Here is a 23,847-nt window from a genome sequence, read left to right as displayed (position 1 = left end):
GTCTGCCAGAGAAGTCTGAGCATGTTTAGCACCCATACAAGCTATGCACATCAGATGAGGGTCCCTACTTGAAAGGGAGGCACGGCATGATGTGGGGCATGGGTGGGATACAGCCTCTTTGGCCTTTGGTTCTGACCCTTCAGCGGGGGTAGGAGTCATAGCCATGGTAGTCGGAAAGGGATGTGACTGAGCTACACCAGGCTTGTTGTAACACATTAGCCTGTTTGTAGCTAGCGCTAGCAATGGGGTTAAGTCCGAGCTAGTGGCCGTGATAGTCAGCTCGTCATGACATGTTAGCTGAGCTCTACCAATCGATTCAGCTAACAAATTAATGCTAGCTGAAACCTAACACTGTTTGGGGTTGGTTAGCAATTTAATGCTAGCCAGGCACTAACACAGTTGTGGCCTGTTAACAAGCTAATGCTAGCCGGACAATGAAAAGCTCACCATAACGTGTTAGCCCAAGTTACACAGACAAAACGGCTACCTTGCTAACTTAAAAAAAACAGGCAACCGCTGGAACAGCTCGCCACAACGTGATCGCTGTCCAAAAGTGTATAACTACAAGTACACTTCTTCTGAAGGACTGGACACAATCCAGATAGAAAACTGGAGAACTGTGTTCGGTGACGTACCCGTCTGTGGGACGCCTGAGAACTGTTAAACAGCTAACCAAGCTAGCCTGGACACACCGAGGGAGCTCGATGTAGTTTCTCACAGGAAGAAAGAAAGAATGAGTAGAGAGGAGCTGGTCAGCTGTGTTAATATGAGGGTCGAGGCCCTGAATAGGTCTGTCACAGATGTGGTGTCATTGCAGCTTTCGTAGTTGGTCACGCCAGGGCGATTCCCATAGTGTACCACAGAGCGAAGTTAGAAAAATAACCCCTCACATAAACTGCATTTTCCACAGTGTGTGTTACACACGTCACAACAGGGCGCTGGATGGCATGCTCAAGGCTGCTTTATTCTAACACAGTAGCTCACAGTACAGAGTTAGCGCTCTTCATCTATTGACTAACCACATGACTAAGCTCACTTGACCGCTTAGTGTCATAGTCACTATCTGGTGGCTTGGCTTGTGTACTGCACCCCACTTTAGCAGGCGAATTCTTTACCATTGTGTCACAACTCATATGAACATTAAAACCGAACAGTGAACAGGACTTCAGCCTCAATAAAATAAAAAATTATAGGGGGGTGTGCTTTTTAATCATCCAATATGTCCTGAGTGCCACATATAAATATAAATATACATAAATGAAGTATTTTTAAATGGGTTTTTAATTTCTAGTGAGTTGATGTTTTACCTAAAAAAAAAAAAAATACAATTTTGATGAAAAGCACAGAATCAAAATCCTAGACAGACGAGCTTGTCCTCCCTCTCTCCCTTCTGTCCAGATGATTGAAGGCAGCTCCATGAAGAGCTATGACTCCATTCAGAACCTTATGAACGAGAAGAGTCACCTCAAACAGGCCATGAGCATGGCCGACCGGCTCCGCCTCTTCCCAACACTTCACCGCCTTAACTCCAGCAAGAGGCCGCAGCCACAGACCGCTAAGATCTCCTCGCTGCCAGAGGAAGCAGAGGATGAAGTTCATGACACAAGACTCTAACTGGCCAGCTGCAAACACACACATACACACCTGCAGAGACCACTGTAAGGGTATTTGAATCCCACTGATTTTGGGTAATTTCAGAAGCAATATTGACCAGCCCATAATGACAGAATCTCAGAATCTGTCCTTTTTATTAACCGCTTACTCAAGCCAAGAGTTGGTTGGAGCCTATTCCAACTAACACAGAGTGAAAGGCAGAGTAAGTAATAGTATTTTAACAACCTTTTATTGCAGGTGTGCGTAACTTAAAAACAACACAGCTGCAAGTTTATAAATATTATGATTTTACTTTCAAAAAAAGGAGCCCAAGGGTGGATTTTATCATTAAATTTGAAAAAAAAAAAAGAACAGTGTGTGTGTGCATGTGAGTGTGTGTGAGTGAATGAATGAAAGGCTTCACAAGCACACTGCAGGAAGATAAAAAGCATAAGATATAAAAGGACTAATCTGGGCTTCAGTCTGAATAACTGGACACTTTGCTGTTTAACTCATTAAAATGCTTTTGCAGGTTTCAGTGACACTCTTGGTGCTGCGTACACAGTACACCGGCTGTTTCAGCATAAACAATTCTCACAGATGTTCTCTTCTGCATTTTGGGAAAAAATTAATTCCACTCTTTTTGTATTTTGCATTATTTGTTGTTTTAAAAGCATTTTTATTGGTTGCAGTTGGGGTATCAGAAAGCTGTGGCTCTTGAACAGCCAGCTCATTTTCACTGGAGCTTTTGTCTTTCAGGACTGAACTTCTAATTACAGCCACTGTAGAAGTCTGACTTCTTATATGCATCTTGAATGAGTGTGGAGTGTATAACTGAGCACTGTGAGCAAACACTAACACAATAAGAATGTGCTAAAATGAAAGACACATAATTGTTCTGTTGTGCCATCCAGGCAGGAGCCCCTTCACATTCCCCAAAGACAGCCATTCAAATCCCACTGTTTAAATTAACTTTATATACGAGGCATCCCAACAGCCAAGTGGTTAGTGAGGGTGAGATTACCTTTACTGCATGTTATTCCGCTGCGCTCTTTTGCCAGATTTCCTGTCTCTAACACTTCACTGTCTACTAAAGGCAAAATGGCAACAAATATCTCTATAAAAGGCTTACAGTTCCTCCACACCATACACTGAATCCCCTAATCCAGATTAGTTTGTGATATTTTTTGAGATGTCTCCCATTTTTTTCTAAATTCCATTGATATGTTTTTGTTTAATATCTTGTAGCAGCAAAAAGAAAAAGAAAAAAGAATCCATCCATCCATTCTCTTCCGCTTATCCGGGGCCGGGTTGCGGGGGCAGGAGCCTAAGCAGAGAAGCCCAGGCTTCCCTCTCCCCAGCCACCTCCTCCAGCTCATCCGGAGGGACCCCAAGGCGTTCCCAGGCCAGCCGAGAGATATAATCTCTCCAGCGTGTCCTGGGTCTACCACGGGGCCTCCTCCCGGTGAGACATACCCAGAACACCTCACCCAAGAGGCGGCCAGGAGAATCATTCCAGAAATTAAGATCCATATTCAGATCAACTCTAAAAGATGATTACTTCTGAGTTGGGGTGAGCCCCATCTCTAGTCTCTTTTTCATGCAAATTTGCAAATTTATCCACATTTTTTTTTTTCCTGTTAAAAAACTAAACCGAAATAAGAAACAGCCCCATTTCGTTCTTCAGTGTCACTGCAACACAGTGACTGACCTGCAATTGTTCCTGCAGTAATTTTCCAGTGAAAGTTTGTTTTCGATTCCATTTCCGATGGACCGGAGCTGAATAATCTGAACATACCGAAAGCCAAATTTGTCAGAGGTGTTGACATTTACAAATGTTATTTGAGAGTTTTAATGCATAAAATATGATTTACTTGGTGAATAATTGACAGAGGAGACATTTTATCTTATTCACTTAATGAAATAAAGAAATGTCTTCAGGAAGTTAAACCTTCTAGTTAACTTTCATGTGCACAGGACTGTTTGTCTGTTAGCAAGATTACCTACAATGGAGAATTTTAATTTTTTTAAAAACTGGTGGGGAATACATAAGAAGAAGAATAAGCCAGGTTTGAGCCTTTGTGGAGGATGCACATTATGCTTTGATGGGCTAGATTTGACAAAAATGAAAAGGTATAAAAAATAAAACTCATACACTGAGCTGCCACTTCATTAAAACTTCCTCCCTAATTTTATGTAGCAGCTGTTGGAACTGCTCTGACCTTTTGCGTAACTCACACGTGAGCTCCAAAGGCATCCTGATGTATCCTCCACCAGCATGTTGGCAGTGGTTCCTTTAGGTCCTGTGGGTTCTGGAGTGGGGTATCCATACTTCAATAGAATCGGATGAGGGAGACTCAGAAACGGTTCAGTGAAAATGACAAAAATCCCAAGGCATTAATCCAGCCTCCAAATTCCCTAAGTCCAAATCCAATCAAGTGTCTGTGGGATAGGATCTGTGGAAATGGAGCATCCTGCAGATCTCAGCCTAATTGAGTACCCCACAGAGAGCAAGGACAGGTCAAAGCCTTGGACTTTCCTGAGCAGGTTTTGCAGTGTAGATGTTTTGTCTTTCTGGCGGAGGCTCTGTGGTGGGGCTTGGTCTGGAAATGTTAAGGTGTGTGGTATTTATCAAAGTAACCGGCACATAAATGCCAGGACCGAAGGATTCCCAGCAGAACATTTGACTGGAATGATATAATCATCGTTGTTCATGTGTTATTTGTTGTGGCTGACGGTATGCTCCAAACTAGGGGATCAAGTGCAATAACAACTGCTCAGCAACTCGGACTTCTTCAGTGGCTTCATGTGTTTTAGTTTAAAGCAACGAATCCAAAATTACTTCTGTCAGTCTGACCCTGGACTGCTGTCTACACACACACACACACACACACACACACCAAGAAGAACAGTGAAGCTGTTGGCTGATGCTAATAATGTGTGATGTCTCAGATAATCTTATTTTTCTACATGTTTGCACTTTAGAGACACCCTGAGGTACACATTAGCTTTCACAGCAAGGAGACGAAGTTATCCAAAGCTGCAGTTTCATTTCAAATCCTTGATTAAAAAGGTACATTTTGTGATTTTGAAAACCGGGTAATGTGTCCAAAATTCTAAAAAAAAAAATAAATAAATTCAATGTGAGATAAACTTTATTTTTTAAGAGCCACTGCTGTACAAACACAAAGTGAGCATTTAGGGTTTTGTTGTTTATCATTTCCCATTTATTTATCTGTTCTTCACTCTGGAACTGGGAAACATTTTGATTTTTCTAACGTTCATGTTTTTTGTTTTTTAATCTTTGGTTGAGGGGAAAGCATGTCACTTTTTTATACTGAATAACAGTCTTGATCCATCACTGCAGTAAATAAGGTACAATGAAAAAATAAAAGCCTTGATATGTTGACTGTGACAAGAGTTTTTTTTTTTTTTTTAACATTGTAAATTAAAAACAAAACTGTTTCTTACTCATAGGAAATGGACAGATATGTCCAGCAATGTATAAATGTATGTGTCAATCAAATATATTTCCAGTAAACCTAAAGATTTTAAGAGTTCAGTTGTGGTTTTGTCCTTTTTCTTAGAGATTTGTGTGGAGAACGCTTTCATTTTTGGGCCCTATAGTGGCTTCATCTGATATGATTATGATATCTATTTATCCAAACATTACACCCATATATGATAGTTTAAAAGACGTGTTCTGGTCATTTTTTTATCTCATGCTATCTGATTTTTACTGCACTACAAACTTGTTAAAGAATATATAGAAAGAACAAAGAAAACCAAGTGAGTATATACAAAATACAATACCATTCCCTTTTCTCTGTGTCTTTACCCACAATACAAAGCGCCTTGAGGCGACTGTTTGTTGTGATTTGGCGCTATATAAATAAAATAAAAATTTATTTGAAGTGAACAGTGAAGATGTCTGCGTGGAACAGTTTGACTAATCACATTAAACTGGGTGTAATGTTAAATAAGAGTCATATTAAAGGGAGAACTGTGTTCATGTTAAACACGGCCACATTTCAAATAATATTTGAATGATGAGGTCAGCATATGTGCAGGTAATCCCTGCAGTTCAGGTTCTGACTGCTTCAAACACATCCTCCTCTGGGATCTTTATGATCTCAGCAAGACCTATGGGGATGTCAGGCACTGAAGCACCGCCAACCTGCTATTTATGGCTTCTGTTTATGAGGGGCAGCCAATCAAAAGAAGGGTGGCTTGAAGGGAGAGGGAAGTGAGGTAAAAATGACTTGTTTCAGAGAGAAAGGACCAGGACAAGAGAAATAAGGGTTATTTTGAACTGTGATTCATACAAAACCAAGAATATAAATATTTGTTTAAACATGTAGGAGTAGATAATGGATAATAGGTATTGATTTGTAAATAACTGGACATGAATAACTTGAGCTTATTATATTATATTGCAGTATATTTCTAACTAGAATTAATCTAAGAAACTAGAAACTGTCTAATTGGATACTTACTCTAGATGGCATTACCTCGGCCTCCAGTAACACTGTGCAGAATCTTGGAGTCATTTTTGACCAGAATATGTCCTTCAGTGCACATATTAAACAGATATATAGGACTGCTAGGACTGCTTTCTTGCATTTGTCTAATACAGGGGTCGGCAAACTGTAATCCGGAAAGAGCCACTTGAACCTGGTTTCCACGGAAAACGAAACAGAGCCGCAAATACTCGCGGAAGCCGGTTCCAATTTAAAACTACAACAAAAACCGAACTGACAAAAATAAAATGCACTTAAATTGGATAGTTATAATTTACTTCCGCGAGCCGCACAGAGCCGCAGATTAAGCCTGAATGAGCCGCGGGTTGCCGACCCCTGGTCTAATATCTCTAAAATTAGAAACATCCTGTTTCAGTGAGGCTGAAAACCTAGTTCATATATTTGTTACTTCCAGGCTCAACTATTGCAATTCATTATCAGACTGTTGCAAAAGCTTCTTGAAAAGTCTTCAGTTGATGGTGCTGCAAAATGCTGCAGTGAGGGTACTGACAGGGACTAGAAAGAGAGAGCTTATTTCTCCCATATTGGCTTCTCTTCATTGGCTCCCTGTTAAATCTAGAATAGAATTTAAAATCCTTCTCCTCACATACAAGGTCTTGAATAATCAGGCCCCAAAGATCTTTTAGTACTATACCATCCTAATAGACTGCTGGCTTACTTGTGGTTCTTAAGGTATTTAAAAGTACAATGGGAGGCAGAGCCTTCAAGCTTTCATTCCCCAGTTTGGATTCAGGACACAGACACCCTCTCTGTTTTTAAGATTACGATTAAAACTTTTCCTTTTGATCAAGCTTATAGTTAGGGCTGGATCAGGTGACCCTGAACCCTCCCTTAGTTATGCTGCAATTAGCCTAGGCTGCTGGGGACTCTTACCCCAACAAGTTGCGGCAGATGACTGCCCCTCCCTGCCTCTTCCTGTTTCCTTCCCACTGTCACCAAGTGCTTGTTTATAGGGGGGGGATTGTTGGGTTTTCTCTGTATTATTGTAGGGTCTTTACAATATAAAGCGCCTTGAGATGACTGTTGTGATTTGGTGCTATACAAACAAAAGTGAACTGAATTGAATGCATGTTTTAATTTCCTTTGACTGTCCTGTAAAGTGTGCAAGTAAAAAAAAAACAAAAAACAAAACACAGAAAGGCTGATGGGGTTTTTTGACAGTGCCATTTTTAATTTTTGTGCTTGAAAGACAATTCTTTAAACTTCAAACAGCTATCGTACAGATCAAAATCATAGGTTGACTAAAATCTCTCCTGTACATATGTATAGATATATTTATATATATGTACATAAACGTGTCCTTAAAAATAAAAACACACAGTAATAATGGAAAGCATGAATAAAAAGGTGAATAACAGAATTAGGGATCAGCTGGGGTTCAACTGAACATGAACCTGGGTAGGGGTAACTAATGAGCATTTAAAATATTTATTATGGCTTACAGTTGACAGAAGACATCCTGTGTTTATACAGTTCTATTACTTATTGCCACATCCCCCTTCCCTATGAAATCAGTGAAGGGTTCAGAACCAAACTCATTTTACAAACACTATGTACAAGGTTCCTGTTATTCTCAGCTGTTTTGCTTTAAGATTTAATCACTGTACAAGCATCATACCACATACACCAATCTATAGAGCATTTAAACTTACTAATTCTTATTTACAAATATTTGGTAAAACCCTGATTAATTTCAACAGTATTTAAACCAACCTTGCAACTATTTGAAGATAAAACACGTGAATATCTCAAAATACTTAATACCAAAAAACAATAGAACAAAAATAAAAACCTGCTTGTTTCTTTCTTTGATCCAAAAACACTCTTCAGTGGCTTCAGAAGTACAGCATTTCACTTTAGGTACACAAGAATACTGTGCCAGGACTGTTTTGAGGCAGTTTCCACCAGTTAAGCATTGTAAGTGAGTAAATTCTTACACTGTATCTAAATACTGTCCCGTACTGTGCAGGCTGATACACTGGAATTAAGGCAACAGTAAAACAACCTGCTGCATTGCCTTCTATTTGCCACATAATAAGCCACTTTTCTTTACTCCCCAAGCAATCACATAATTCAAATACTGTAATAGAATGAAACTATGGTCCCCAAGTACACAACTGTATTACAGTGTAACAAGTACTAGTAACAAGTACAAATACTAAGAGTCAAAAGTTGTCAGGTAACTAGTCTTTACATCATGAAGGGAGGAATCATGGGAAGGAGGAGGAAGGGAGATGTCTACTTGTTTTCATGCAGGTCTCTATGGAGAATCCAGATCTCCTCGTGTGATTGGTTGTTGTTGTCGATGTTGCGGTAGTAGTTGTTGCTGCTGCTGCTGAGTGGAGCCTGCTTCGTTCTGCTGTTGGTGCTGCTACTGGTAGTTCTGCTGCGGCTGGGGGCCGTCTGGATTCGGCTGGGGCTGTTGCTGCCGTTATTGTTATTGCTGCTGCTTGAGGCGGCGGTGGAGACTCGTGTCTGCTGCCCTCGGCTGCTGGCGATGGGGAGTTGTGATTTGACACGAGGGCCTGATCGCCGATCGCTGCTCTGGACAGCCGCCTGGTTGGAGCCGCGGCTGGACTGACTGACGGTCTGCAAGAAGAGAGATTGAACCAAAATAAAGGTTTTCAAGTTGGTGGACCAAACCTGCTTCTTCCCCACAAAGGGAAGTCATAGTTTAAATCTAGGCAACACAATGGTGCAACGGTTAGCACTGGTGCCTCACAGCAAGAAGGTCCTGGGTTTGAAGCTGGCTGGGCCTCTCTGTGTATAGTTTGCATGTTCTCCCTGTGTGGTACTCCAGCTTCTTCCCACAGTACAAAGACATCCACGCTAGATTCATTGGTGATGCTAAATTGACTGCTGCAGTGCGTGGTCTTTGTTTCGATATACTTGAATTGTAAACTTTCCGAGGATTGTTTTCCTCCAGACCATTCACTGAATCTACCAAAACATTGGTACACAGTTGGCATGCAAGTTAAGTTATTTTGTACAACAGTACAGTCCTCAAACTGGTTGGGAAAATACTGTGTGATACTATTATGGGTGAAGTAACCAAACACTGAGGAGAATGTATTTATGTGACTGTTTTTCACAGCTTCTAATTATAAGTTGCCTATTTGTGGTTTGGTCAGCTAAAGGATTAGCACAGGGTGGTGTACAGAGACACTTCTTATAAACTAGCATAAATGTCTAAAGTGTCTTTTTTAGGTTCGACTGTGCAACCATAGAAAAACTTATGATTCCAGCTGCTGTTCAAATATTCTGTTTGTGAGGGAAATCCAGTCAGAAAAAAGTTGACTTAAAGAGACATTAGATCGCATTTTTGCTTTATCTTTTTATTATGAGATCCGTTGTGTTTGTTCTTTGTAGCAGCCACAGAAAAATGACATTATCAGCATTTAGACTGCCCATAAAGAAGAAAATAACCGTGCAGGAGCCAGACCTTCTTCCAGTTAATATCACAATACACGACTGCATTTGAAAGAGAAACAATATCCTTCTGGAAAAGAGCTCTGAGCTCTTTGTTGCTGTTTTGAAAATTAAAATAAGTTTTACCCACAGGAGAGTGTATGGGAGTGAGAACAGGAGGCTGATGGTGATCCAGTCTTTGATCAGCATAATAATTTTGGACGAGGAAGCAAAAAAACCTTTGCATATTAACCAGGAGTTACAGGGAGGTTATAGAGAGCTAGAAATAATAACCATCTTTGTTAAATAGTTGGTCTACCAGGACGAGTTAAAAAAAAAATAAAAATAAAAAAATTAGATTAGAAGAAAATTAGAAGAAAATTAGATTTTTGCTTATACAGAATATCTTTGTAACAGACAAGACAAGTAAGAAAATTAAGCCTCCAATCTTAGAATATGGAGAGGGAGCCTGAAAAAGTGCCAAATCCAGTTGATCTTAAATGTAAGAGTGGAGAAAGAAAGAAAGTTTAGATCCCATCCTCATAAGAGTTGAAGATTTTGTTAAATAATGAGTTAGATTTTTCCAGTTAAAGCTGAAGACTAAATTATCCTTGCAAATTTTATTTTCCACCTCGAAAGCCAAAGAAACACAAGTTAACCTGGGCACAAGTAATTAAGTTGCCTGAGTAATTAAGTCTTGAACTCTCAAAGATCCCTTAATAACCAGCAATTAAAACGTTTTTAGTTTTTCAGTCACTGGACTGAAATTTAAAGAGCCTCCTCTTTGTTGATCTTTAGTTAAAAATAAACTGAAGTCAGAAATCTCGTTTTTTAACAAGAATATTTTCAAATCTTGTTTCAGAACAATCTTTAATTGCCATTGGTTCACATTTATTGATGTTAGGAAAGAAACTTGATGCTTTAGAGAATACATCAATAATTTTAATGGCTATGAATTTCAGTCTCATCTTAAAAAAAATAAAAAATAAAGTTATAGCATCTGCTAATTGTGTTAAAATCAAAATTTGCCCTAGTTTATTGCTGTAAATACATATCTATTTTAGGTCAGTCAGCTGCTGTAGTTCTTGTCAGTGAAGGAATCTGGATTCATCTGAGCAAGAAAACTCTCAGCCTTGGTTAACTTCGCTCTTTCACTGTCGAAGTTTCTTTAGTAGATGCCAGATTCAAATGTGAAAAGTTCTCAGCTGATACCAAATTTATTTTAATTCTTGGCTTTGTCCCAAATTTTTTTAATCAACCCTGAAATTTTTATTTTTACTTCCTCATACTGTAAAAAAGAACTGTGTAACTTCCTGTAAGAGGAGGCAGTGTAATCCTGGAATGAGGGTTTAAAGATGAAAAGAAGGGCTTTATGGTCAGTAGGTAATATCTTAACCTCAACATGATTAACATCCGGACTCAGAGATTAGCCAGAAGTCAGAACTAGGTTGACTGGAGGCTGATTTGTTGCTCTGTGTAAAAGATCTATCATTAGGATGCACCACTCTCCAAATATCTATCAAACTAAATTTCTGCATAAATAATTTCAGTTCATTTTGGGTCATACAGAATTAAAAACTTAAATCTAGGCTTGCATCAAGATAAATAAGTATTACTTAGAACTGTTAATCATGCAAAGCTGCTTTAGTCTTAGAATAAAAATATGTTGGAGTTAGAAATTAGTTGGACCAGGTCCCTTTAAATATCAAACTATTTAAATAGCCATCCCTATTTTCTGGCTTACACTCAAATGTATTCATTACTTTCTGATGCTGTTTTTTACACAAACTATTATTTATTATGATAATGAACTGCTAATCGCCTTTCCCTCTTACTCTTTCCATCTGCGGTTGCTGCTGGACTGCAGTTTCCTGCTCGGCCTTTGGAGGGGGCCGTGCTTCACTGGGCAAACTGGAGAACAGGATCAAGTCATCTTTGGCGTGAGAGATCTGTGAGAGATAAAGGAGAGAATATTTTAAAGAGCCCAGAGTCTCACCTGCTGCTTAACTGAAGTTGATTATTGGGCGGGATGTTTGTGGTGAGTTACCATCAGGGTCACACTGGGGAAGGTCTAAGATTAGGAGGTTAATTTTTAAAGGTCAGTTGCAACACTTCAACAAATTTGTGTTTTTCTTCTTGGAAAAATGGGTGAACACCAAACTCCCCACTGATTAAATACCTGAAGATAAGTTATCAAAAGTCAAAAGTTTGCCCCTGAAGTTGTTGCATACCTTAACTAGAGTCATTTGGCAACATGAAGATTCAAAGGCCCAGTTTATGATTTGCTCTGATAAATTTGAGATTTGAGATGGTCTGACAAACCCTAATGACTGAACCTGGTCCTTATTTCCTCTCATGTCTGAGGCAGCTTTCCACATGGGCCAATTTTCTTCTTTTACATCATGATACTAATACGTCATATTACTGATATCTTTCCTGTACCACACACACACACACACACACACACACACACACACGCCTTCTATATCTGGAAGGGTGACAACGGTGAATTAAAGAGTCAAGAATGAGTCAATACATGTGACCTAAAAGCCAAGTGTTTGGAAATGTCAGTGTAATTAAAATGTGAATGGCATCTGCTGAAGTGTGTGTGTGTGTGTGTGTGTTGTGTTTTATCTGACGGCAGAGACAGCACTGCAAAGAGGTCCACCTTTCATGTGCCGCTGAATCAGCTTTATTATGCAGCATCACCTAATTATGTAGATCTGTTATACCTAATCAAATGTACACATTTATTCAACCTGCTTTAAAGCTGGAGAATAAAATCTGTATCTCAATAAATTGTCAAATATAAGTTTGTGCCAAAGCATACTGAAAAAGCAACACAAGAGTTTCCCAAAGCAAATAACTGTTAAACCTTTGAATTAAAGTTGAAAGTCTTCACTTCAATTACAGCTTGATTATTTGATTTAAAATCTGGCAATATAACAAAAAGTGAAGTATTCACTTGTTCACATGCTTATGGACACATCTGCAGGTCCATGCTTGAGTCAGTGGGTTCACAGCCAATGTGACTGCAGATGAAGTGCTTAGTGATGGGGGTACACTGGCTTTTTTAAGGGTTTAAGGTTTAGCGTTTAGATTTGTAAATCATAGCTACAGAAAATGACCTGTGTTATACTGTCTTCCTTTAACCTGCTAGTCTCAAAATCCACAGTTCTTACATGCTGTGTCACCCAAAAGTATTACTACATTCTTCACCTGTAAACAAGCAAACAGTAACAAACAGTAACAAGGATATAGCCCCCCCCCCCCCCCCCCCCCCCCAAAACAAAATGGTGTTCTGTCAAAAGTAAACCCCAAAAAGAAACTTACATTTTTTCAGACAGACAAGAAAGAAATACCAGTGAGAGATCCACGGGTTTACTGAAACTGCTAAAGCAGCAGCTTTGGGATCACAAAGTATTTTGTTTGTTTTAGGATTTTCTGCTTTGGTATTACTGAAAACCCCGTTAACTTCAGTTTGTCCTGGTCATAAATCCCCATTTACGGCTCCTTTCCACTACACAGATGACATAACTTATTTTCCAGCATTGAAACTCCTCTTTTAGGTTAGATTAGGGTTAGAGTATACCCATTGTGTCAATGAGTGTCTGGAGAAAGATGTGTGAGCAGCAGTACCTTGGTGATGTCTGGCTCAGACTTGCTGGAGCACATTGTCTGCAGCTCTCTGATCAAATCTGTCTCATCGTCAGAGAAAACAGAAGGACCTCTAGGCTCCCTGGAAATAAATAAATAAATAAATATGCAGGGACAACAACTACTTTGCAGGTACTGTCTGTCCACATATTAATCTAGGAGCAATGCTGAATGCTTTTACCAGTGCTGCACATTAATACTAATCAACAGATAAAATACCAACCTCTGGACTTTGCCATTGGAGATGAAGCTGACGTCAGATGTCGACAGAGAACCTGAAATCATAGGTATTTACACCCAGTGTTATTAATACAACATGAAAAAAGGGTAGTTCACTCAAATGGCAACAAGAGCCAACTGCTTGGGTTTTAGTAAACACCTTCAGTGTTTCGGTGAATTGAGGAGTTCTCAACTGACACACCACTGATCTGTTAAAATTTGGAATAAACAAACTGTGTCTGTTGACACAAACAGTTGTGTTAGTCATGATTAAACAGGCCTTATGCCAGAAGTTTCATTGGAAACAACTTGCTTTCAAATATAAAAGTCAAGGGTCTCTTGAGGAAAAAGGACATCGGCTGAAAAAAAAGGTTAGGCCTGTTAAACAGTGCCACCTTGTGGAGATGAAGGACGTGTGTTTCTAATCAGGGCTTTCAAATGTCCAAATCTAGACCTTTACATCTTACACCTAGTCAGCAACACCCATCATATTTTTAAAAACTCTTCATATGTGGCTGAAAGACGTTTTATCTGAAGCATCAGAGAACACTGTTGGTGTATCCTTTCTAGCCTTTTAGTGCTCCATTACATTCAGATCTTCACCTTACAAAGACAATGACATAGCCAGAAACGGTGTATCTCTTGTGTTCATCAATCCCTAATTAATAACTAACATGGATTGGAGTGGAATGTAAAAGGAAGTGAGCTGATAAAAATAATGAAACCATGATTTATGCATCCTGCCTTTGGAGCTGTAATATCCCATCAATCATTACATGAATCACTGTTTACCTGGGCACTGAACCAGCCCATGCCATCCGCTGCTTCTTACATTTTCTGTTGATACATTAGTTTTCTGTTACATCTTGTCTGTAAGAATGTAGTTTATATCGAGCTGCTTTAAAGTAAAAATACTTTAAACCTTCCTAAACTAAAGCTATCAGAATGTGACAAAATAACCACTAAGACAACCCTCAATCACCCAAATATCATAAAGGCCACCCAGAATTATTTTGTAACTTTGTAAAGTTACAAAATAATTCTCAGGTTGCTGAATTTTCTCTCTAGCACAAACAATAACGGAGTTACAGTCATTTAAAATGGGCCCGCCATAAAAAGGAAAAAAAAAAAGGGCCCACCACCGGGCCCATGGTAAATAAAAGGTTTAAAAGTGTTAAAGCGATATAGACTGCACTTGGGTTGGGCGACAGATTCATGTAATACTAATTTGTACCTGAAGATGGTGCAGTGAGTCAATCTAACCTTTATTTAACCAGATAAGTAAGAAAACATTCTTATTTATAGTAGCAGTTTGGAAAAAGACAAACTGAATGATGTGAGCAGATAGAAAGTTAAAACACAAAACATGTCAATACACCAAACAAGAACCTTTAAATTATCCAAGCAAAGCTACTCCTAAAACAACATTCACATAAATACATGCATACGGTTATAGTCTGACATACTGATGCATCTATTCTAAAGCAATATTACTGAGGTGGAGTTAGTTTTGCAACTCAACATAAAGTTGGGAAGTTCAGTTGTTTTTAACCAAGGGGTCAAGCTCCTAGACAAATCTGAAAAGCGGTGACATGCTGTACTTGGGTTACGCCGGACTAAAAACCTAAATTCTGCCACACAAATGTGTAATTTATTTATTTATCCATCCATCTGCTTATTCACTCCTACGGTGGACTGAATGTGAGTACAAATGATAGAGCTGGAGCGGCTGTGGCATCTACCAATCTTGATGGATCAATCTGTCTGTCAAAATATCCTTGGGCAAGATACTGAACCCTGAGTTGACCCCAATGCATCCATGTGAATGTTACATAGATAAAGTGCTTATGCACAGATTTTAAAAAAAAGAAATGCTGTATGAATGTGTGTGGGACTTGGTGTGTGGGATAAAGAGAAAAAAATGAGACCATGTATATTTAGAACCACCAAAGGCATCATTTTGATCCCATAGAAATTAATATAAAAAAAAAAAAAACTGCGGTGTGTCAGTTTCCCAGGCATAACATGAGCCAGAGATAGTTAGATGTGACCCTTTAGTTATTAGTGATAAATATTTTAATTTTATGATCTGTAATGTAATAATCTAAATAATTAAAACTTAAGATTTTATATCACAGATAACAAAGCATAGAGGTTAGGAATGACCCATTTATTCTATGAAAAGTATTTTCTTTTATAGTGTTACTGTACCTTATGTTAAAAAGTACTGATTAAATCTGCCCAGATAAATTAAGTGTAGTAGAAGTATAAAGTAGCATGAAACAGAAATAATCAAATCAAGTACTTCAAAGGCTAGTACTTTAGTAAATGTAAAAGAGGGAAAGGCTTTGAAAAGGTTTGAGGATGTCATCCCCATGATCCAGTGCAGAGCAGCATTCTTACCCTCTCTGAACGAACCACTGCTCCAGTTTGACGCGGGGGGCCCCTTCTTCCGAGGGCTGGTGTTGGATCGTCTCAACTTGCCACTGTCCCGTCCCCTTCTACCTCCTCCACCACCGACACTTCCTTTATAGGGGCCAACAGCTGACAGAGGGAAGGTGCCACCCTGAAACTCTAGCAGGTATCTGTCGATTTCTGAGGAATGAGGAAAAAGATGTCCATCAGTATGTTTTATCTCATGTCATGTCTTTTCCTCCTCGGTTATTTCCTTTTCCCCTTTGAAGTGGCTCGAACCTGAGCGAATCAACAGCCAATCGTTATATGTGACACCCACGCACCGTGTCGAGGCAGGGGGCATCCCGGGAGGACAGCCTTGTTGACCAGGATGCTGAGAGCGGCTTTCACCACAGCCTGCTGTCCAGCACTCAGTCCACAGTTGCTAAGAGACAGTCGCTGTGATAAGGGGGCTGAAGAATGGGAGGTGGAGGAGGAGCGCTTGGCTGTTACCCGGGAGATGATGGCTTCTTCTACACAGGGGACGACCACAGCATTCCAGAGACGTGCCAGCCACCTGCACGCATTTACACACACAAGCCTGGTTACTCCTGAAAAGGTGCTTAATTGTAAAGAACATTTTCTCACTCATACCATGAATAATATGGTATTTTTGAAGACTCAAGTAGACATAATGCATTTAAAAAAAAAACCTAAACATCACAACTAGATCCCCAAACACAACCTAAACTATCTTAATGTCAACTACTATGTTTCTACAGGAAGACATGTTCACACACCTTACAGTGGCCTGTGTGTTGTTTGGGACCACAGGGCAGGACAGGAAGAGCTGCGGGCCCAGCAAAGCCTCATGAGTCCCCAGACGGGACAGACAGGCATTGAGCTGCTGCCAAACCTGGCTCACCCACAACACCAACCGCTCCATGACGCCATCAGGAGACCAAACTCCGGTCCCCATCTGAGGGAAAGATGAAGGACAGCAGAAATAAATATGCCACTTTTTGCTCTATTCTTATGATGAAACACCATGTGGCTAAAGTGAAAAATTAAAAGAACAAACGGGGAGAGATATCACAGACTGAGTTTCCTTTGAACAGCTCTGCTATGCTTTTGCTCATTTCTCCCTGTATTACTCTTAATGAGCCATTTCTAATGTTCAGGCTTGTTGGGATAAAAAGAAAAAAACATGTTTTGATTAAAACAAAGCAGCACTTAACTGGCCATCCACCAAAATGATGCTGTCATGGCAGCTGCAGCTAAACCTCTGTCTGACCTTGTGAAGGAGCTTTCTGCGGAGGTGCCTTCCCAGCAGGCCATGCAGTGGCTCCTGATCCCAGCGAAAAGTGACCCAGCGGAAATGCTGCTGGAGACAGAGCTCGGCTCCCTGCAGGCGGGGTTTTGACAATGTTGCAATCAGAAAGTTGCCCTGTCGGAAGTGGTGGGGACCTGAGGGAAGGAAGGACAGAAAGAAAAAGTTGATATATATTTGGCATTATCTTCCTATTCAGTCTTTTATATTGTTGTGTGTTTTTAATGGGACAGTTGACCCAAAAATGAAATATATGTTTCTCCTGTAGCACTATTTATCGATTTAGACTGTTTTGGTGCAACTCGTCCAATTGTGAGGCATCAACTGTAAATGGAACTCTCCTTGTAGTGGAAAGTGTCCAAATAATACATTTGAGAAACTCAGCAGTAATGTGTCTTTCAAAAAAATCATGACCTGGTTACTCAAAATATCCCCAAACTTTATTGGGAGCAGCTTCACATAGAAACCATTTACTTTTCTCTCCTAACTACGCCTGCTAGCTGCATCGCTCTGCAAAAGAAAACGTGGGACAAGAGGTCCATGCTTGTGACATATATAAACATTAATGTCGACCCCCTTGGCAGGGCTTTCTTTGGTTGGTGGATGCAGTTTGATAAAAAGAAAATACTTCCTACATGAAGCCGCTGATTTTTTTTCTTCCAGTGGGAAGTCTCCAAGAATATTTTTTTTTGGGGTTAAATAATTATTTTTTTAAAATATCTATCTAAAAAAATCCCAAACTACGAGATCAGTAAAATTTAGTTTAAACCAGGTTTTGGCTTTGTTGAAAACGGTAAATTCATTTTTATATCATCCCATAGGCTAAAAATGTACCAGGCTAGCCTGTTAGCTTAACCCTTGAACACAGAGCATATCGTTGCTGACATGTTTGAAATAGGTTTCACCGTTTTCCAACGCATCCACCACGCTCTACAGCGTGTGTGTGTGTGTGTGTGTGTGTGTGTGTGTGTGTGTGTGTGTGTGTAAGGGCACATAGGTGAATCTGCGAGCCTTCTGCAGTGGCATGAGTGAAATTACTGTAATAACCACATGCTGGCTGCGAGGTGCCATAAAGTGATTTCCGATGTTTCTATGAGCTTTAATGTGTCACGTGTTTGCTTATATTGGTAAAAAAAAAGAAAAAAAAAGAAAAGTGCAGTCAAATGGATTTATGAATGACTTCTATATAAAATGAAGAAATGACCTGAATCCAGTCCTTTTGGCCACTTAAAATCTCTTTATAGAACTATGATGTTATACTTGTTGTGATTTCTGCCCTCTTGGCCAGATTTCTCTTTAAAAAGACATTTTTAATGTCAATGACCGTTTTTACCCTGATAAATAAAGAATATATAAAAGTCCCTAGCCACTGTAAAGGACTTATTGACTTATAATCTGTGAAATGTGTCAAAAATATCTTTCTTTCTGGCAGACGATCACTTTTTGGCACAACACCGGTAATAAGGGTGGTACTTGAATAGCCAAATATTTTCTGAGGTGGTACTCATTGTGAAAAGTTTGCGAACCATTGCTATAATGCTGCTATAATCATATAATAACTGTACACATCACAGTGTTGAACAGTATGTTTTCCTACAGTGTATCTGTGCTCTAGAGTTTGTGTGCAGTCATACCAGTATTCAGGACCAGTGATGAAGCAACGCTCCTGCTGTCCAGACTGTCGCAGAGGTCTCCTAACAGGCCTGTTAGTGATGAAGCTTTCTCAAGTCCCTCCAGGAGGACGACCACACAGTGATTAGTATGTTGAGCTGGCAGTCTGACTCCTGACCCCACCGGCACCAGGAAACCTGGAAGAGTAAAAGAACAAGAAGGTACAGCAGCAAGACAACATGAAGCACCATCAATACAAAGAAAGGGAAAACTGCATGATCCTAAAACTCAGTACAAAATTGTTGCCACTGATCAGCCTTAGGTCACCATATTTCTTGAACCCAGGTAAGTGCATTATCCTGCTCACTCACTGAGCCAAACTGGTGCCTGGAAGACTTTTTTTTTTTTTTGCTGACTCAATCAATCTGTTATCAAAACAAAAAAAACTGTTTCGATTCAAAATTTGTGCATCAATAAAGTCATTATTTACTGGTGCCCATTACTGCTGTACACATCCACCTGCACATGCATGTGTGTGTCATGTCAGACATAAAGCTTTCCCTGAGTGTGTCAGCTTGTGTCTTTTCCTACCACAGTTGATGAACGTCTCCAGCAGATGCTCTTTGGTCAGGCTCTCCTCCACCTCCACCCTCACCACGTCACAGCTGAGCCCCCCTGCCTTCTGCTTGGACTGATGGAGATACAGAGAAGAAGATTGGTGGGGGGGGTGGGGGGAGTGAAGAAGCAAAAAGAGGTGAGGAGGAAGCCCGTTGTCATGGAAACAAAGGAACTGTACTGCTACTATGTGCCGAGCGAAATGGAGTAGGAGGAGAATTTGAATGAGAAGAAAGGGCTTTTCCAGGCATATCAGTGTTATCAAAGACACGATTCTTTTGTCCTTTCTTTGCGTTTTATGTACTCTAGTATATCAGTATAATACACAGATTGATAAATAAGAAATCAGCAGTCATAACTAAAGCAACGCTGTAGGAAAACATCAAAACAGGTGCCACAAATACAAATGAACTACCAGGAATTCTGCCTTGTCACATTATTGACTGGACTCAACAGCAGCATGGTGGCGCAGTGGAAGCTGTACAGGGCTTTCCTTGTGCTCATGTAGTTAATGGTTAAAGAGAATTTCACTTTCTAGTTTAACAAAGGCTAGACATAATAGAGTGTCTGGCTCAACGTATTACAGAAACAGCTGCACTGAACATACATAGTTAACTATTCATAGTTACCTTCTGTGCCGGCGACTTCACTAAAAACTGAGATTTCTTTCAAAGAAAGCAGCGCAAACAAAATCTGTTCCAAATTCACAAATCTTTAACCTCACACTGAAATAAAATAGAAGAAGAAGGGTTTGTTTTTTCATGTTGCCAAATTTTCTTTTGTGCTCACATCAGGCTTCTGTGCACCTGAAAAACAGAATGATGCCTCAGTTTAACCTGAAAGCAGCAGCAATCCAAACAGTATTGACAGCTAGAATAGACAGAATTTAAAAAATAATAATACATTTTTCACTGCTGGATTATGAGTTCTGCTGTGTGAGTTACCCTCATTCCTGTTAAATCTGTGGCCTGTGGGAAGGACCTGTGTCTGGCCTTTGGTGTGTTTCATCGTGTTGTAATGAGACACTGTTTGCAAGCCATTTCTGTTTCATTGCATCACCCTGTGCAACAGAGCCAAGTGTAACTTTGTTAAAAGGCCTAAACTTCCTCAGGCTTTTAAATCTCAGAACTCTCTGAGATGGAAGAAACGCACAATTACACTTCAGCCATGAATGATTTTGCTTTTATGAGACTTCAAAATAGAGCTGTGTTCTCTCGTCACCCAGATACTCAACACTAACCCTCCTTTCACGTGACTGGACAAACAAACACAGTGGTCAGGTTTTAAAACTGGAATGTAGCACTTCATTGAGACTGCAGCTTTCTGAAGAAGCATTTGATCCATGGTACCTTGATGCAGCGAGCAACCAGACCGGCGATGTACTCCTGACAGCTGCCCTGCAGCCCATGAAAGATGAGGTTACCGTACTGCTCCACCTAAACAAAGATTGAGCCAACAAAAAGCATAAATACTGAGAAGATTGTGATAGCATGACACTGCCTACATATAACCCTGTTGAGCTGTGTGTAATAGCAATTCCAGCTGTGCCTATACACACTCATTGGCCACTTTATTTACACCTTGCTAGTACCAGGTTGGACCCCCTTTTGCTTTCAGAACTGCTTTCATTTTTTGTGGCATAGATTCAACAAGGTGCTGGAAACATTGCTCTGAGACTCTGGTCCATGTTGTCAGATTAGCATCATGCAGTTATTTAACCAAACACCAAACATCTGGTGTTTACAGCTTAATAAAGAGAGCATGTCAAAATTTCTTGAAAATAAAAAATGTCAGGTTTCCACTTTAAATCAGACTTACCCCCTTTTAGGACTAAATTCTAGTGTGAACTTCATTTATCACTGTATCATTCTATATAATAATCAGATTTCACTGTCAGACTCTTGCCTGGTTAAATCTTATCATTTAAATTCTTTTGCCTCTTCACGCTGTCACTGATTCTTTTGTATAAACTTGCTATCCTGTTTTTTTCCCCCTTTTGTAAAACGAACATCTGTGATGACAAAAAGCTTGCTTTGATACAGCCAGCAGGGGCAGTATAGCAGCTACAAAATGATGTGCCCTCCATTTCCTTTCCTCTGTTCATCATCCCCTCCTCCTTCAGTGCCATCTCTCTCACTAAAGGCGTCCCAATTCCTCTCATTTTTCCCCAGCTTCTTACTCACCAAATCCCTCAATCCCTCACACCCCTTTGTGTGTGTGTGCGTTTGCATAAATGTGCACGATGTGCGTGCTTACCAGGCGGACATAGTTGTGTAGCAGCGGCAGGGGGAAGAGGGATTCCAGAGCCAATTCATCGAGAGATGACTCAGACAAACCTGTCAAAATAAATACATTAAAAAAACCCCACAGACGCACAAACAAATCCCCAAATCTGCTCTGGTTTACATGCTCGGTGTCAGCTCACACAGAAGAACCTCAAGGTACCCTTGGAATAAGACTGTCCTAAAAACGAGAAAAGCAGCATGTTTAATGCCCACATTATTTACCAACCGTTTGCTTTTAGCTGCAAGACTGCAATACAGTAAATGTAAGCACTGCTGTCACTTAATCAGAGCAGAGGGAGGGTATGGTCTGTGTGGTTATTTACTCACTTAATAGCTCTTAATGCTTTCTATCAGTGAGCAGGATGAATTACAATTCTGAGAGGTTTTAATCCACATCCTGAGGAAACTCCGTTACTCATCCTTCCTCAAAGAGTCACACCTAAACTACAGTTATTAGGTGAACAACTTGTCCTAATATTCGACGTGGCTAAACATTAGACATAGAGCTATCTAAATCTTAAGACCTTCCATGTAAAATACAGCAGTTCATTTGCTTCAAATGCAAACAGAGTTCCACTCTGTCACTGAAGTCAGGCGGCTCCATGTTTATAGCTTCATTTACATGCAGTCGAAGGCAATGAGCAGATGACAGTGAAGGTAAAGAAAAAACAACTATTTAAAATGAGGCTTTTTGTGAAGCAATGGCCGCTGCTTCTGTAAGATATGTATCTGTGGAGATAATGTGAATGGCTTCAATAAAAATTTCGGGATGTCAAGAGCTACTTTTAGGTACATCTACCAGCTACTCATTTGCATTAAATTCAAGAATAGCGACCACATATAGAACTGGTCTCAATTAGAACCGATGAGATTGGATTCCACATGATTTGTGACGCTCACGCGGTCATAAAAAAGTCGCCTGTCTCAGCCTTTGTTCCTTCATTTCAAATACGTTTTTTTTTTTTTTTTTACAATTCCTGAAAACCATGAAATATGAAAGGAGTGGCACATCTAGTTACCACAGAAATGTACATCAAATCTCTGACAGCAGCGATCAGATCAATTTGCTGAAAGAAAAAGAATATGGAGGCTCAGTTTGCTTTCGGGGCAGTAATAAGCCTCAATTTTTTTTTAAACACTGTCTCTTAAATGTTCTCTGACAACGAGAATTTTGTACGTTTCATTAACAGAACTTCTAGCTTTTTTTTTATTTTAAGATTATCATTTACATGGATATAGGATATCAAAAGTGTTGCTATCTGTAATGTGCTGTAATCAGCCTACACCTATTCAGTCAATAATTCCTGATCTCCCATTTAATTCAGTTCTTTGCTTTCATTTCTTTATTTCTATGGGAATTTTGTGGTTGACTGTAATATAACAACATTATCGTTTTTATATTTCATTGTTGGAAAAGAGGTCAGTGCCAATGTATCACCGTAACACCATATAATGTTATTTGCTGGAGATAAAACTGAAGCACACAGTACATGTACTCTTGTGCATGTACAGGTATAGAAGCAAAGGGCATAGCTGCAATTATGTGGCATGGTATGCTCATATTGGAGAAACCACAAAGGTTTAATAACGCCATCTTCTTTCGCAGCTACCAACCGAGCTACATTCAAAAACAGCAGCAGACAAATATTAAACTGCCACAAAGTTAAAAAGATTAGTGCATTAAATTTTTTTTGAAAGGAAGGTCAGCAAGTGTGGCTACAGTGGAAGGGTGATAAAGCACACACCCTACACTAGCTCAGAGAAAACAGTTATGATTAAATATGCAAAAGAACATGAACAGAGAGAGCAGATTTTGGATGTTTGTTATTTCAGGATCATTCTAAATTCAATTTACTTAGATATGATGGCCGATACAGTCGAAAGCCAGATGAAGAATACAAACTAGGAAGCTCACTGTCCTCATTCACCTGTGACGCACACACAGAACATGTGCTGCAGGCGGACCCACTAAAAACGGCAAAGCTACACATACACTGTGCATTTTGTTTAACCACAAGGTTAGAGTGGCTGCCCCAGAGCCCTGACATATGACAAACCCCCATACAGCAGCTATTTGATGATATGGAGACAAAAGCTCATTGATAAAGTAGTAGCCATAAAGTAGTTCTGCCATTATTAATCATCCAAATACTTTTTTCTTAATTGCAAACTGCAGATTTATTATCATGTAAAA

At 39.7% G+C, this 23,847-nt stretch overlaps 2 protein-coding genes across 2 annotated transcripts in view; one reads left to right on the top strand and one right to left on the bottom strand.

The window, feature by feature from the left end:
* The window catches only part of cftr (CF transmembrane conductance regulator), a 52,873-nt gene extending 49,988 nt beyond the window's left edge, over positions 1-2,885 (top strand). Inside the window, exon 27 of the mRNA XM_030732235.1 lies at positions 1,399-2,885. Coding sequence (XP_030588095.1) covers positions 1,399-1,614 — 216 coding nt within the window. The 3' untranslated portion in view covers positions 1,615-2,885. The remainder of the gene's footprint in view (positions 1-1,398) is intronic.
* A 4,407-nt stretch (positions 2,886-7,292) lies between these two features.
* Positions 7,293-23,847, bottom strand: part of cttnbp2 (cortactin binding protein 2) — a 96,163-nt gene continuing 79,608 nt past the window's right edge. The window contains 12 exon segments of the mRNA XM_030731460.1: positions 7,293-8,723; positions 11,378-11,491; positions 13,182-13,281; positions 13,423-13,474; positions 15,822-16,013; positions 16,157-16,389; positions 16,613-16,791; positions 17,107-17,279; positions 18,777-18,950; positions 19,345-19,444; positions 20,718-20,804; positions 21,625-21,704. Of these exon segments, the coding sequence (XP_030587320.1) occupies positions 8,373-8,723; positions 11,378-11,491; positions 13,182-13,281; positions 13,423-13,474; positions 15,822-16,013; positions 16,157-16,389; positions 16,613-16,791; positions 17,107-17,279; positions 18,777-18,950; positions 19,345-19,444; positions 20,718-20,804; positions 21,625-21,704 (1,835 nt within the window). The 3' untranslated portion in view covers positions 7,293-8,372.

The sequence above is a fragment of the Archocentrus centrarchus genome, chromosome 6, assembly GCF_007364275.1.
Source record: "Archocentrus centrarchus isolate MPI-CPG fArcCen1 chromosome 6, fArcCen1, whole genome shotgun sequence".
Lineage (NCBI taxonomy): Eukaryota > Metazoa > Chordata > Actinopteri > Cichliformes > Cichlidae > Archocentrus > Archocentrus centrarchus.
This window is presented reverse-complemented; position numbering and strand designations above follow the sequence as displayed.